Source organism: Lepidochelys olivacea (assembly GCF_965140295.1).
Source record: "Lepidochelys olivacea isolate rLepOli2 genome assembly, chromosome: 7".
NCBI classification, from domain to species: domain Eukaryota; kingdom Metazoa; phylum Chordata; order Testudines; family Cheloniidae; genus Lepidochelys; species Lepidochelys olivacea.
In genome coordinates, this window is record NC_140417.1 from 126,509,885 (window position 1) to 126,525,398 (window position 15,514).

At 52.9% G+C, this 15,514-nt stretch overlaps 1 protein-coding gene across 1 annotated transcript in view; it reads right to left on the reverse strand.

The window, feature by feature from the left end:
- ENTPD1 (ectonucleoside triphosphate diphosphohydrolase 1) overlaps positions 1–15,514 on the reverse strand; it is a 105,759-nt gene that overhangs the window by 9,005 nt on the left and 81,240 nt on the right. The window contains exons 5-8 of the mRNA XM_084633659.1: positions 5,659–5,809; positions 3,141–3,300; positions 2,150–2,386; positions 1,262–1,522 (exon numbers count right to left, since the gene is read on the reverse strand). Of these exons, the coding sequence (XP_084489785.1) occupies positions 1,262–1,522; positions 2,150–2,386; positions 3,141–3,300; positions 5,659–5,809 (809 nt within the window). The remainder of the gene's footprint in view (positions 1–1,261; positions 1,523–2,149; positions 2,387–3,140; positions 3,301–5,658; positions 5,810–15,514) is intronic.

Consider the following 15,514-nt stretch of genomic DNA (forward strand, 5'->3'; position numbering starts at 1 on the left):
GTTCCTCCATGTGTCAGACTGTGCATGCACCATCCCCACAGAACAACTGAGTATGTTCAAATCAGGGCTACAGGGGTGAAGCCAGACTTTTCCTGCAATTACAGCTCCTGGCTGCTGTGGGCCAGTCCAAGGTGGGCACTGAGAGCAAGAAGCCTGTCTCTTCTCTGCTCTCAATTACTCTCCTAATGGTGCCCAGGCAGCATGGAGGAGGAAACCACGATTTAAAAGCAGAGAAGACAAGAGCCAGACTTGTGGGAGGGGAAAGGCATAGATTGTGACAGGGAGCCTGGGGAACTGGGACTGGAGAGGGGAAAGAGAGAGAAACTGGGAATGGGAGCTGGGGAGAGACCAGGACTGGGAACCAGGGGAGGGAGGGAGACTAGTAGAGAGCAGGGGAGTGGAGAATGCGACTGCCTGGGCAAGGAAACTGGTAGTGAGAACTGTCTGGGAGGGTGTGGAGGCCGGGATTGTTGGGCAAGACAACTGAGACTGGGAGACTGTGTGGGGTGGTGGGAAAGACAGATCGGACGAGAAGCTGGGGCGTGGGGACTGGGATTGGCTGGGCAAAGAGACAGGGACTGATGGTGGAGGGGGGAGACTGGGACTCTGGAGGGCAAGAAGAGTGGGATGGGGATGAGACGTCTGAGAAGTGGAGACTGGACTGAGTAGTTAAGGAGAATAGGAATGGGATGAAGAGCTGGGGGTGGGAGAGAAAGAGAACTGAGTCAGGTTAGAAGGGACATGGCAGAAGGGGTCTATGTCCCACGCACAACACAGCTCAGACTGGTTAGTGATCATGGCAGCTAAGAGTGCATTGGCCCTGGCAGAGGTCCAGGCTGGCCTTCTGTCACCAGGTCTTGTGGCGTTATTTTGCTGTGTAGATCATCTCAGAGTTCACTGCCCCGCAAGCTACCAGTGCCACTCTGGGTATCTGACCTCTGGGCACTTTCTCTCTCCAGAATGCACGGACACAAACACAGGCCGTGTGGGAGGTCGGGGGACACAAACTTTTGGACATATGGCTGTGATGTACAAAAGTCTGCTGTGTGGACACAACTCAAACCAAATTTGTTATAACTAGGTCGGATGAGTTCTCTGGTGGCATTTACAGGCTCAGTCCACACTATAAAGAGCCCGCGCCGCCGCCGCCCCCCCCCCAAAGTGCCTCACAGTCTTCCCTCCAGCCCCCCAGAAACATACCCTAAGCAGTCTCTTCATGTCTGCTCTGGGTTAGAGCACGCTGCTGGGCGTCCAGACTCACCCCAAACTCCCCTTGTAATGGAGGCAGAAAAATCCCATTGAAGGAGCAGCTGGAGTAAGGGCAATGGCTAGTGTTGAAGATCTTCTGGATGGTCATTCGGCACCTTTGGTAATCCCCATTCCCCTGAAGGTGAAGCTGTGTGAATGGAAGCTGCTGCTCACCATTAGCTATACAGGGGTTCATGTAGAGGTCACTTATATTCATAATCCTCAAATATCCTGGGTGAAAGCAGGGATCCAGGAGGCTGCCATTCCGCGTGCTCTGCAGGTAAAAAAAACCAGGCCATTGGCACTCAGTTCCAGAGAACAGGACCATGAAAACAGCAACAGGATGTACTGACCTAAGAAAGCTTCCCTGGGACTGGGGACAGAATATAACACGCCAGGATTCTCATGCCAACCACAAACTCATCCTCTGTGCTCAGGAGTCCTGCTTTCTGTGTCGTGCTCCATCACAGGCCTCCTGTGTGGCTGCAGGCAAGTCATTTGCAGCCATATTTCCAAAGTCAGGCACTCAAAATGAGTGGGAATTTGAGATGCTTTGGGCCTGATTTCCAGAGGTGCTGAGCACCCACAGCTCCTGCTGCCTTCAGTCAGAGCTGTGGGTGCTCAGCACCCCCAAAACCAGACCCCTGATATCTCCAAGCTGGGTACCCAAGAACTGAGGCACCCCAAATTGGTGGCCACGTTTGAAACCTCTGGCCTTTGTTCCTGGCTGTAAGTCAGGAATAATGAGACTTTCCCACTGAAATCCACTGTTGTGAGGCTCAGGTTCCAGCCACACCGGGCTGAACCACAGTGGTGTGTGCAAAAAGCAACATGCCAAAGGTGAGAAGGGTCCAGAAACTCTCAGCCCCACAGGAACTGGCCCTGGAGCTCTCACACTTGCCTGTAGGTCACTGGCCAGCTTCAGGCGCAGAGCCTGGTCCTTCCCATAGCACAGGAAGCTGTGTGTATACACGTTGTAGTTCTTGCCATAGAGACGAAAGTGCAGTGAGTTCTCTTGAGATTCAATTGGCTCTTGGTCTGGTACAAAGGTGATCTGGGTGGAGGCTCCGCCAAGGTCCAGGGCCCCTGATGTCCCCCTGCTGGATCTCAGGTGAGGCAGAAAGTTCAGCCAGCCAGGCTTAAAAGAAAACAGGGACAATGAGACAAGGCTCCTGGCCTGGGGGTGAGGGAAACAGGAATAAGGGGAAAGGTTGGGAGGAGAGAGAGAGAGAGGAGGTAGCACAAGGCAGAAGGGAGGCATGGGACGTGGAGTAGGGCACAGGGTGTGTGGAGAACAGGGTAGAGGGGCAAAATGAGGGGTCAACAGAGAGAGGAGATGATGTACAGCAAGTGTCCATAGGAGGGTTAGAACACGCAATCTGCAACTGAACGATCCCTATGAGAGATAGTAAAAAAAAAATGACACCTCTCTCTAGTGCCGTGTATGCCACGGAACCCCAAACACTTTACCAACAATACAGAGGAATCATTCTGCCAGCCACTGAAATGCTCCCACTCTGGGGTGGAACACAGTAACTGTTTAAAAGAACACAGCAGTGATTTAGGACGGGAAATTAAGGAGGATACCTTGTCTAGCTGAAACTGCAGGAGGAATTCTAGAAGCTTTCTGTTCCAATGCACTGACAAATTGTGCTTGTACCAATGGTGTGGAGCACATCATGACATGTGAGAGCTGATGCATTTAGTTTCCTAACAAGCCCTTGGAAGCTGGATTGCTGAAGAACTGTGTGTGGTCACTTTCTGACCCCTGGTAAAAGGGGTTGTAAAAGAAGCCAGTGCTGGTGGAAGCCCTCTTGCCAAGTATGGTTTACAATGTCCCACCCCCCACATTTCTGGACTACTACACCTGCCCCAGCTATTGGACACGTTACCTGCCTGAAGTTGCCCAACAGGTAATTAATGGTGATCCAGCCATAGGCTCCTTCTTCCTGACCACTGATGACTCTGGCACCCTGGAAGTTGAAGGGGGATGAGTGCAGCGTCTTCTCCACTGCAGAGAGGACTCTGTCAGCTATACTTCTGTTCTGCAAGCTGGATGTATAGAGGAAAGGACTGAGTGACTCCGGTCTAGAAGTTCTCAGCAGCCTGTTGGTTTTACTGTACCCCCCAAGACACACTTGTGATACTTTTGGTAAGACAGGAGTGCAATCTGGATCTAACACACTAGATGTTCTCAGTGACATCATTCCTTACTATCTCACCATCCCAGCTTGTCCACCGCTGTTTCTGATGCTCTCTCAGTTGCCACCGACAACAGCAGTCACTTCCTGAAGCAGAGCAGGAATCCCCACAGGCACGCACCACTGAGCACACCCATTAGAGGACATCACTAAGGCTAACATTTAGGCACATGTATTTTAGTCACGGGTATTTCTGGACAGGTCATGGACAATAAATAAAAATTCACAGCCTGTGACCTGCCCATGACTTTTACCAAAAATACCCGTGACTAAATCTCTACTTCTGGGCCCCACTGCTCTCGGGGGCCCCTGCTGGGGGGTGGGGAGGCTGCTCCAGTGCTGGGGGTTGACTGCTCCCCAGTCGCTGCTCCCGGGCACTGCTCTCTGGGCAGCTTCCAGGCACCCCAAGCCACTGCTCCAGCTGATCTGGGACCACTGCTATTTGGGTGGTCCCCAGGGTACCCCCAGGACCGCTGCTCGGACAGTCCCCAGAGCCAGCCACATCAGCTGCTGTTCCGGCGGTCCTCAGAGCCAGCTACTCGGAGCCTCCTGAGCAGTGTCCGGTGCGGCTGGCCCTGGTGCAGTCCGTGGGAGCGCTGCTTGGGCAGTCCCCAGGACCAGCTGCTGCTAGCGTGGTACCCGAGCCAGCTGCCTCCCGAGCAGTGTGCGGTGCGGCTGGCCCCACTGCAGCCCCCAGGACCAGCTACTGCTTGCGCGGTACCCGATCCAGCTGCCCGGGGCCTCCCGAGCAGTGTGCGGTGCGGCTGGCCCCACTGCAGCCCCCGGTACCAGCTGCTGCTTGCACGGTTCCCGAGCCAGCTGCCCGGGGCCTCCCGAGCAGTGTGCGGTGCGGCTAGCCCCAGTGCAGCCCCCGGGACCAGCTGCTGCTTGCACGGTTCCCGAGCCAGCTGCCCGGGGCCTCCCGAGCAGTGTCCGGTGCGGCTGGCCCCAGTGCAGCCCCCGGGACCAGCTACTGCTTGCGTGGTTCCCGAGCCAGCTGCCCGGGGCCTCCCGAGCAGTATCCGGTGCGGCTGGCCCCAGTGCAGCCCCCGGGACCAGCTACTGCTTGCGTGGTTCCCGAGCCAGCTGCCCGGGGCCTCCCGAGCAGTGTCCGGTGCGGCTGGCCCCAGGTACCGCCGGAGCAGCTGGCCCCGGGTTGCTCCAGCAGAGGCCAATGAGGCCCTGGAGTCAGCCACATCAGCCGCTGTGGAAGTCACAGAGGTCGCGGAAAGTCACGGAATCCGTGACTTCCACGACCTCCATGAAAGAATCGCAGTCTTAGATATCACACCCCGGGATTCCCCTCATAAGCCCTTGTATCGCTGCTAGAAAAGAAACAGCATGCCACAGTCCATCTTCATGGAGTCTCTGTAGGCAATACTCATCTGGGAGTAACCTGACCAGCCAAGGAGCTGGAAGTAGGGATGGGGATATGCCTCTGTTTCACTAGGATACAAGAGATGTCCAGACATCCACTCATATGGGCCAGTTTGGGATGATACTACCACCGTCTGAGCATCCCTGTAATGGGGCCAGTACAGTGCATGGGCACTGTATGGGGAAAGAAAGTCAGGGCAGGGAAAGGGGTCAGAGCAGAGTGGTGAAGGGAGGAAGCCGGAAGAGAGCTAAATAGAGGGAGAAGCCTGGGTGGGGAGAGCAGGGGGAATCTGAGGTGAGGAGAAGAGAGAGGCACATTGTGTGAGGCAGAGATAGCAAGGGCTGATTGAGGAATCCTGGATATCCCTTGGTGACTCAGACACAGGAACACTCATTCCCAATGGTCCCCTGGTCAGAAGGTTCTGTTCTACACGCAGGATGGGCTCACATGTGGCTGAGCCATTGCCGTGGATGGGAAGAAGAGGGACTGAACAGGACACAAGCTGTGTAGTGTGGGGCGAGTGCGGTCCCATGCCAGTCTATTGAGGGGCACCAGTTATGAAATCAGCCCTTGGTATTTCCTGTCCCTGAGGGTACCTGCTGTGAAATTGACAAGACAGCCAACAGTCGGAGTGTTTACACAGACACTATGTCACCCTAACTACACTGAGGTAAGCCATATGCCTCTCATGGAGGTGGAGTCATTATGTTGGTGTAGTAGGGCACTATCATTGGCAGGAGCAAGGCTGTAGTGTGTACACACTGACATTACATCTAGCTGTGTAGTGTAGACCAGGCCTTAGAGAAGGTGAAGGTTACATGTCTGCAGTACCTGAGCAGTCGCATTCCAGCTGTAGCCCCAAGGTAGACAGGGGTCTCTCCGTGCTGCTGTTCTGGAACCACTTCCTGAGCTCTTTTCATGCATTGCTGGAGGGAGAGGCCAGCTTTCTCTGTGTCCTGGGAGTAACCCGAGATCCCCAGACCTGGGGAGAAGGGGAAGAATAAGACATTCCATTTCATGCCCTACAGCCCATAGCGAACCCTGCATATTACTCCTAACCTCTACTGCAGAGACATCAATAGCAACCCTCTTATTAAACCCAGCCTTAAAGCTTGTCTAATAGACTGCTAAGAATTTCTCCTCTATCAAGTGTTTCACATCCTTATGCTGGGGGTGGGTGAAACTTCATGGAAGCTGGTGGCTGAAGCAGCTGCCTGTCACTCAGAACAAATGTAAAAAGCACCTAAACTCCTTTATGGAATAGACACATCTGAAACAGCAGGAGCCAACACCCAAAACACAGGCTGTTTGCAAAGGTTGGTTAGGAATCTGAGCTATATGGGCTGAGGGGTTTGACTGGGGACTGAATGCAAACACAGAGGGCTGGGTACTGTTGGAGGGAGGGTGGGGGGTGAGAGAGAGAGGCAGGAGAAACACCACAGAGTAGGCCCCAAGGAAGTCCCAGAGACAGCCAAAGAAGCACTTATAGTGTGACCCTGAGAAAAAGCTGAGTGAGAGATAGCAGGAGCGCGCACTTTTGGGTAGAGTGTTGGTTGGAAAGAAGCTGGGAACTATGAGCAACAAACCAATTTTCTGTTGTTGGATTCTTCCTGGGCACATGGAAAAAAACAGTTACTCACCTTCTCGTAACTGTTGTCCTTCGAGACGTGTTGTTCACGTCCATTCTGGTCAGGTGTGCACGCGCCGTGTACACGGTCGTAGGAAAGTTTTCCCTTAGCAGCTCCCATTAGGTCGGCTGTGGAGCCCCCGGGAGTGGCACCTTCAGGGAGCTCAATATATGACCCTGCCAACCCGACCCCCCTTCAGTTCCTTCTTGCCAGCTACTCCGGAAGAAGGGTGAGTATTGGAATGGACGTGATCAACACATCTCAAAGAACAACAGTTCCGAGAAGGTGAGTAACCATTTTTAATTCTTCGAGTGCTTGTTCATGTCCATTCCGATCAGGTGACTCCCAAGCTCTCCGCCGGAGGTGGGGTCAGAGTTCAGGAATTGCTGACAGGAGCACCGCTCTGCCGAATGCCACATCATCTCTGGAATGCTGGTGAGTGGTAAAAGTATGCACTGATGACCAGGTTGCCGCTCTGCAGATCTTCTGAATGGGGCTCTGGGCCAGGAAAGTCGCTGACGAGGCTTGTGCCCTTGTGGAGTGTGCCGTAACAGCTGGGGCTGGGACTTTAGCCAGCTCGTAGCATGTGCGGACTCCCTCGCATGCTGACCGAGGGTCGAGCCACCACTGGAGGGACTCAAGTGTTTGCACTGGCACGGTGACCGCTGAATCCAGGCTCTTGTGCCCTGGGTGGTAGACGAATGCGAGCCAAGCTTGTAGGGGTCTGAGCCTCAGTCTGGCATGTCGCACCACGTAAGTGCAGGCTGCCAAGTGGCCGAGGAGACTCAGGCATCCCCTTGCTGTAGTAGTCTGGTACTGCCTGAGGTTCTGAATAATGTCTGTTATGGCTTGGATCCGGGTCTCTGGCAGCAGGGCCCTTGCCTGTACCGAGTCCAGCATGGCCCCGACGAATTCTATTCTTTGGGTCGGTGATAAGCTCGACTTGCTCACGTTAGGGAGGAGTCCCAGTCTCTTGAAAGTGAATCTGACTAATCGGACTTGAGGCTCTACTGCTCCCTGGAGTGCCCCGTATTAACCAGTCATCGAGGTAGGGATATACCTGCACCTGCCTCCTGAGGAGGAAGGTTGCTAAGACTGACATACACTTGGTGAACACTCGGGGAGCCATTGATAGACCGAATGGGAGGACCATGAACTGATAATGTTTGTGGTTGACCACAAACCATAGGCACCATCTGGGCACAGGCCGAATAGCTATATGAAAGTACGCGTCTTTCATGTCAAGGGTAGCATACCAGTCTCTCGGATCCAGGGACAGGATGATCGTGCTCAGGGAGACCATGCAGAACTTCAACTTCACCATGCACTGGTTGAGTCCTTGAAGGTCTAAAATAGGTCTGAGACCGCCCTTTGCCTTGGGGATTACGAAATTACAGGAGTAGAATCCCCTCCCCCTTAGCTCCCGAGGAACCTCCTCCACTGCCCCAATTGTACCTCCTGGGTAAGGAGTTGCTTGTGAGAGGGGTCCCTGAAGAGGGATGGGGAAGGTGGGTGGCAGGGAGGGGAGGAGCAGAATTGGAGAGAATATCTCATCTCTACTGTGCGAAGGACCCAGCGGTCCGATGTTATTTGGCAGGCGACCAGCTTGGCTTAATGGTGAAATCCTAGCGGATCTTAAACATAAAAAAGAAGCTTACAAGAAGTGGAAGGTTGGACATATGACCAGGGAAGAGTATAAAAATATTGCTCGGGCATGTAGGAATGTTATCAGGAGGGCCAAATCGCACCTGGAGCTGCAGCTAGCCAGAGATGTCAAGAGTAACAAGAAGGGTTTCTTCAGGTATGTTGGCAACAAGAAGAAAGCCAAGGAATGTGTGGGCCCCTTACTGAATGAGGGAGGCAACCTAGTGACAGAGGATGTGGAAAAAGCTAATGTACTCAATGCTTTTTTTGCTTCTGTTTTCACTAACAAGGTCAGCTCCCAGACTGCTGCGCTGGGCATCACAAAATGCGGAAGAGATGGCCAGCCCTCTGTGGAGATAGAGGCAGTTAGGGACTATTTAGAAAAGCTGGACGTGCACAAGTCCATGGGGCCGGACGAGTTGCATCCGAGAGTGCTGAAGGAATTGGCGGCTGTGATTGCAGAGCCACTGGCCATTATCTTTGAAAACTCGTGGCGTACCGGGGAAGTCCCGGATGACTGGAAAAAGGCTAATGTAGTGCCAATCTTTAAAAAAGGGAAGAAGGAAGATCCTGGGAACTACAGGCCAGTCAGCCTCACCTCAGTCCCTGGAAAAATCATGGAGCAGGTCCTCAAAGAATCAATCCTGAAGCACTTGCATGAGAGGAAAGTGATCAGGAACAGCCAGCATGGATTCACCAAGGGAAGGTCATGCCTGACTAATCTAATCGCCTTTTATGATGAGATTACTGGTTCTGTGGATGAAGGGAAAGCAGTGGATGTATTGTTTCTTGACTTTAGCAAAGCTTTTGACACGGTCTCCCATAGTATTCTTGTCAGCAAGTTAAGGAAGTATGGGCTGGATGAATGCACTATAAGGTGGGTAGAAAGCTGGCTAAATTGTCGGGCTCAACGGGTAGTGATCAATGGCTCCATGTCTAGTTGGCAGCCGGTGTCAAGTGGAGTGCCCCAAGGGTCGGTCCTGGGGCCGGTTTTATTCAATATCTTCATAAATGATCTGGAGGATGGTGTGGATTGCACTCTCAGCAAATTTGCGGATGATACTAAACTGGGAGGAGTGGTAGATACGCTGGAGGGGAGGGATAGGATACAGAAGGACCTAGACCAATTGGAAGATTGGGCCAAAAGGAATCTGATGAGGTTCAATAAGGATAAGTGCAGGGTCCTGCACTTAGGACGGAAGAACCCAATGCACAGCTACAGACTAGGGACCGAATGGCTAGGCAGCAGTTCTGCGGAAAAGGACCTAGGGGTGACAGTGGACGAGAAGCTGGATATGAGTCAGCAGTGTGCCCTTGTTGCCAAGAAGGCCAATGGCATTTTGGGATGTATAAGTAGGGGCATAGCGAGCAGATCGAGGGACGTGATCGTTCCCCTCTATTCGACATTGGTGAGGCCTCATCTGGAGTACTGTGTCCAGTTTTGGGCCCCACACTTCAAGAAGGATGTGGATAAATTGGAGAGAGTCCAGCGAAGGGCAACAAAAATGATTAGGGGACTGGAACACATGAGTTATGAGGAGAGGCTGAGGGAGCTGGGATTGTTTAGCCTGCAGAAGAGAAGAATGAGGGGGGATTTGATAGCTGCTTTCAACTACCTGAAAGGGGGTTCCAAAGAGGATGGCTCTAGACTGTTCTCAATGGTAGCAGATGACAGAACGAGGAGTAATGGTCTCAAGTTGCAGTGGGGGAGGTTTAGATTGGATATTAGGAAAAACTTTTTCACTAAGAGGGTGGTGAAACACTGGAATGCGTTACCTAGGGAGGTGGTAGAATCTCCTTCCTTAGAGGTTTTTAAGGTCAGGCTTGACAAAGCCCTGGCTGGGATGATTTAACTGGGAATTGGTCCTGCTTTGAGCAGGGGGTTGGACTAGATGACCTTCTGGGGTCCCTTCCAACCCTGATATTCTATGATTCTATGATTCTATTTGGGACCAAGCACGGTAGAAATGGGATAGATGATTCATAAAACAAGAGCAGGTGTGGCGTCCTTGGGCGTCCCTTCAAGAGGCCTGCTTAGAGCCCGAGGAAGGTTTGGTCAGGCCCTGGCCCTGACCCGATGTGGGGTGTGACAGTCTGCACCTACCATTCCTACCCCTCCATCTATAGAAGACTTGTCTGGGTCGAGGAGGGTAGGAGCATTGCTGTTGAAGCTGTGATTTGAAGTTTTTATGCTGGGTAGCAGGGACGTGCATACCCAGCAACTTCATGGTCGCCCGGGAGTCCTCCAGGCTGTGCAGCTTGGAGTCCGTCCGCTCCGAGAAAAAATGGTTACTTACCTCTCGTAACTGTTGTTTTTCGAGATGTGTTGCTCATGGGCATTCCAATAGGTGTGTGCGTGTGCCGCATGCACGATTGCTGGAAGGTTTTTCCCCTAGCGGTACCTGTCAGGTCAGCTCTGGAGACCCCTGGCGTGGCGCCTTTATGGAGGTGTATATAGTCCCCTGCCGACCCGCCGCCTGCTCAGTTCCTTCTTGCCGGCATGCTTCGACAGGGGGGAGGCGGGTGGGATTTTGAATGGACATGAGCGACACATCTCGAAGAACAACAGTTATGAGAGGTAGGTAACGATTTTTTCTTCTTTGAGTGATTGCTTATGTGCATTCCAATAGGTGACTTCCAAGCAGTTTCCTTGCGGGAGGGGTCAGAGTTCATCTAGTTGCTGAAGGCAGGATTGCCTGCCAAAGGCTGCATTGTTCCTTGCCTCTTGAGTAGTGTGACATGAAGGTGTGGATGGAAGACCATGTTGCTGCCTTGCATATGTCCTGGATAGGGACCTGTGCCAGGAATTCTGCAGACGACACCTGCGCTCTCGTGGAGTGTGCCGTAAGTGGAGGGGCTGGAATTTTAGCCAGGTCGTAGCACGTCCTGATACAGGATGTGATCCATGATGAAGTGTGCTGGGACGAGATCGGGAGCCCCCTCATAGAATCATAGAATCATAGAATATCAGGGTTGGAAGGGACCCCAGAAGGTCATCTAGTCCAACCCCTTGCTCGAAGCAGGACCAATTCCCAGTTAAATCATCCCAGCCAGGGCTTTGTCAAGCCTGACCTTAAAAACCTCTAAGGAAGGAGATTCTACCACCTCCCTAGGTAACGCATTCCAGTGTTTCACCACCCTCTTAGTGAAAAAGTTTTTCCTAATATCCAATCTAAACCTCCCCCACTGCAACTTGAGACCATTACTCCTCGTTCTGTCATCTGCTACCATTGAGAACAGTCTAGAGCCATCCTCTTTGGAACCCCCTTTCAGGTAGTTGAAAGCAGCTATCAAATCCCCCCTCATTCTTCTCTTCTGCAGGCTAAACAATCCCAGCTCCCTCAGCCTCTCCTCATAACTCATGTGTTCCAGTCCCCTAATCATTTTTGTTGCCCTTCGCTGGACTCTCTCCAATTTATCCACATCCTTCTTGAAGTGTGGGGCCCAAAACTGGACACAGTACTCCAGATGAGGCCTCACCAATGTCGAATAGAGGGGAACGATCACGTCCCTCGATCTGCTCGCTATGCCCCTACTTATACATCCCAAAATGCCATTGGCCTTCTTGGCAACAAGGGCACACTGCTGACTCATATCCAGCTTCTCGTCCACTGTCACCCCTAGGTCCTTTTCCGCAGAACTGCTGCCTAGCCATTCGGTCCCTAGTCTGTAGCTGTGCATTGGGTTCTTCCGTCCTAAGTGCAGGACCCTGCACTTATCCTTATTGAACCTCATCAGATTCCTTTTGGCCCAATCTTCCAATTGGTCTAGGTCCTTCTGTATCCTATCCCTCCCCTCCAGCGTATCTACCACTCCTCCCAGTTTAGTATCATCCGCAAATTTGCTGAGAGTGCAATCCACACCATCCTCCAGATCATTTATGAAGATATTGAATAAAACCGGCCCCAGGACCGACCCTTGGGACACTCCACTTGATACCGGCTGCCAACTAGACATGGAGCCATTGATCACTACCCGTTGAGCCCGACAATCTAGCCAGCTTTCTACCCACCTTATAGTCCATTCATCCAGCCCATACTTCCTTAACTTGCTGACAAGAATACTATGGGAGACCGTGTCAAAAGCTTTGCTAAAGTCAAGAAACAATACATCCACTGCTTTCCCTTCATCCACAGAACCAGTAATCTCATCATAAAAGGCGATTAGATTAGTCAGGCATGACCTTCCCTTGGTGAATCCATGCTGGCTGTTCCTGATCACTTTCCTCTCATGCAAGTGCTTCAGGATTGATTCTTTGAGGACCTGCTCCATGATTTTTCCAGGGACTGAGGTGAGGCTGACTGGCCTGTAGTTCCCAGGATCCTCCTTCTTCCCTTTTTTAAAGATTGGCACTACATTAGCCTTTTTCCAGTCATCCGGGACTTCCCCGGTTCGCCACGAGTTTTCAAAGATAATGGCCAATGGCTCTGCAATCACAGCCGCCAATTCCTTCAGCACTCTCGGATGCAACTCGTCCGGCCCCATGGACTTGTGCACGTCCAGCTTTTCTAAATAGTCCCTAACCACCTCTATCTCCACCGAGGGCTGGCCATCTCTTCCCCATTTTGTGATGCCCAGCGCAGCAGTCTGGGAGCTGACCTTGTTAGTGAAAACAGAGGCAAAAAAAGCATTGAGTACATTAGCTTTTTCCACATCCTCTGTCACTAGGTTGCCTCCCTCATTCAGTAAGGGGCCCACACTTTCCTTGGCTTTCTTCTTGTTGCCAACATACCTGAAGAAACCCTTCTTGTTACTCTTGACATCTCTGGCTAGCTGCAGCTCCAGGTGTGATTTGGCCCTCCTGATATCATTCCTACATGCCCGAGCAATATTTTTATACTCTTCCCTGGTCATATGTCCAACCTTCCACTTCTTGTAATGCTTCCACTTTGCCAAGTATGTGGCATGAGTGGAGGATTTCCTACTTGCCAGCAGGACCTCCCTCACTGGGTCCAAACAGTGACGCTCAAGCGGGTTCTGCCATGGAGTTTCCATGCCATAAGGTGGAGGGACTCCAGGTTGGGGTGTTGCAGATGGCCGTGGTCCTGTGTGATGAGGGTCGGCCACACAGGAAGCGCAACTGGTCTGTCCACTGAGAGGAGAGGTTCAACAGCATGATGAACCAGTGCCGGCGGGGCCACGCTGGCGCTACGAGGATCAAGGAAGCCTCGTCCTGGCAAGTCTTGAGGCGGACTCTGTGTATGAGAGGGAAGGGCGGGAACGCGTACAGCAGGTGACTTGTCCATGAAAGGTGAAAGGCATCTGCGATGGAACCTGGGCTCAGGTGGTTCAGGAAAGAGCAGAACGGCTGGCACTTCCTGTTGCTCTGCGTCGCGAACAGGTCTATGTGGGGAGAGCCCCACCTCTGGAAAATCAAGTGCGCAATGTCCAGCCGGAGGGACCATTCATGACCATGAAACGAGCGGCTGAGGCAATCGGCTAGCTCGTTTTGCACTCCTGGAAGGTGCAACGCCTGTAGGTGTATTGAGTGGGCGATGCAAAAATCCCACAGCTTGAGGGTCTTCCTGACACAGGGGAGAGGAGCGAGCACCATCCTGTTTGTTTATCTAGAACATCGCTGCAGTGTTGTCTATCAGCACTGACATACATGTGCCCTGCAGGCAGGCCTGGAACGCTTGGCATGCCAGACGAACCACCCTCAACTCCCTTACATTGATATGCAGCGATAGTTCTGCGTGGGACCATAGGCCTTGGGTTCTGGTGTTGCCCAGGTGCACTCCCCAACCGAGTGCCGAGGCGTCCGTGACTAGGGATAGCGTCGGTTGGGGTTTGGCAAAGGGTACTCCCGCACAGACCGCTCGTGGCTGCAGACACCAGTGGAGAGACTCGAGAATGCGAGGGGGGAGGGTCACTATCGTGTCTAGTGGGTCCCTGCCTGGGCTGTGCACCCGCGACAACCATGCCTGGAGGGGCCGAAGGCATAACCTGGTGTGCTGGACCACATGTGTGCAGGCTGCCATATGTCCCAACAGTTTCATGAAATTTCTGGCCGTGGTTGTGGGGAATCGGAGAAGGTTTTTGATAATGATCATGAGTGCTTGGAAGCCCTGGCTTGCGTGGAGTCCAAGAGAGCCCCTATGAATTCTATTCTCTGCATCAGGGCTAGTGTGGATTTGGGCACATTCAGTACGAGGCCCAGACTGCGGAATGTGGCCCAGGCCAGAGACACATGCTCTGCAGCCTGTGCTTGCGACTTGGCCTTGATGAGCCAGTCGTCCGGGTACGGGAACACTTGCACCTGATGTTTACGGAGGAAGGCTGCCACGACCGCCATACACTTGGTGAATACCCGGGGGGCTGCTGAGAGCCGAAATGGGAGCACCCTGAACTGGTAGTGCTGGCCGCTGACCATGAAGCGAAGAAAATGTCTGTGGGCCGGGATAATGGATATATGGAAGTATGCATCTTTCAAGTCGAGGGCGGCGTACCAGTCCCCTGGATCCAGGGAAGGAATGACGCCGGTCAGAGAGATCATGTGAAACTTCACTTTCCTTACGGATGTGTTGAGGTCTCGCAGATCTAGGATAGGCCGGAGCCCACCCTTGGCCTTGGGGATGAGGAAATAGAGGAGTAGAACCCCTTGCCCCTGAACTCCTGAGGAACCTCTCTATTGCCTCTAAAGCAAGGAGTGATTGCACCTCCTGAAAAAGGAACTGTTTGTGAGAAGGATCCCTGAAGAGGGACAGGGAAGGAGGATGGGAGGGAACAGAATTGGATAGAATATCCCACCCCTACCGTGCTGAGGACCCAGCGATATGACGTGATCTGGAACCAAGCACGGTGGAAGCAGGAGGGTCGATTCACAAAGGTGGGGGTAACGATCCAAGTTCAATACTGATGCTCCATCCTTGGGTGCATCTTCAAAGGTTTGGCTTCGGGCCCGGGAGATGTTTGGCCGAACCCTGGCCTTGGCCTGAGAAGGACTGTGGTGGGCGCCTCCTGTTATTTCTGCCCCATCTCCTGGATGAGTCTCACCTAGGAGGCCCAGAGTAGAAGCGGGACGGGGGCTGAGGCTTAAAAGGCTCTTTGAGGTGCAGGGGTGTGCATCCCCAAAGACTTCGAAGTCGACCACGAGTCCTTAAGACTGTGCAGGCGAGAGTCCATATTTTGGGTGAACAGGCCTGCACAGTCAAAGGGGAGGTCCTGAATCGTGTTCTGGACCTCAGGTGGTATGCCCGACACCTGCAGCCACGCACTGCGCCTCATTGTAATGGCGGTGGCCATAGTCCGAGCTGCTGAGTCCGCCACATCTAACGCAGCCTGGAGGGAGGTTCTCAAGACCACCTTGCCCTCCTTGAGGAGCGCATTAAACTCCTTGCGCGAGTCAGCCAGGAGCAACTCCTGAAACTTTGCCAATGAGCTCCAAGAGTTGAAAGCCCAGCAGCTGAGTACCG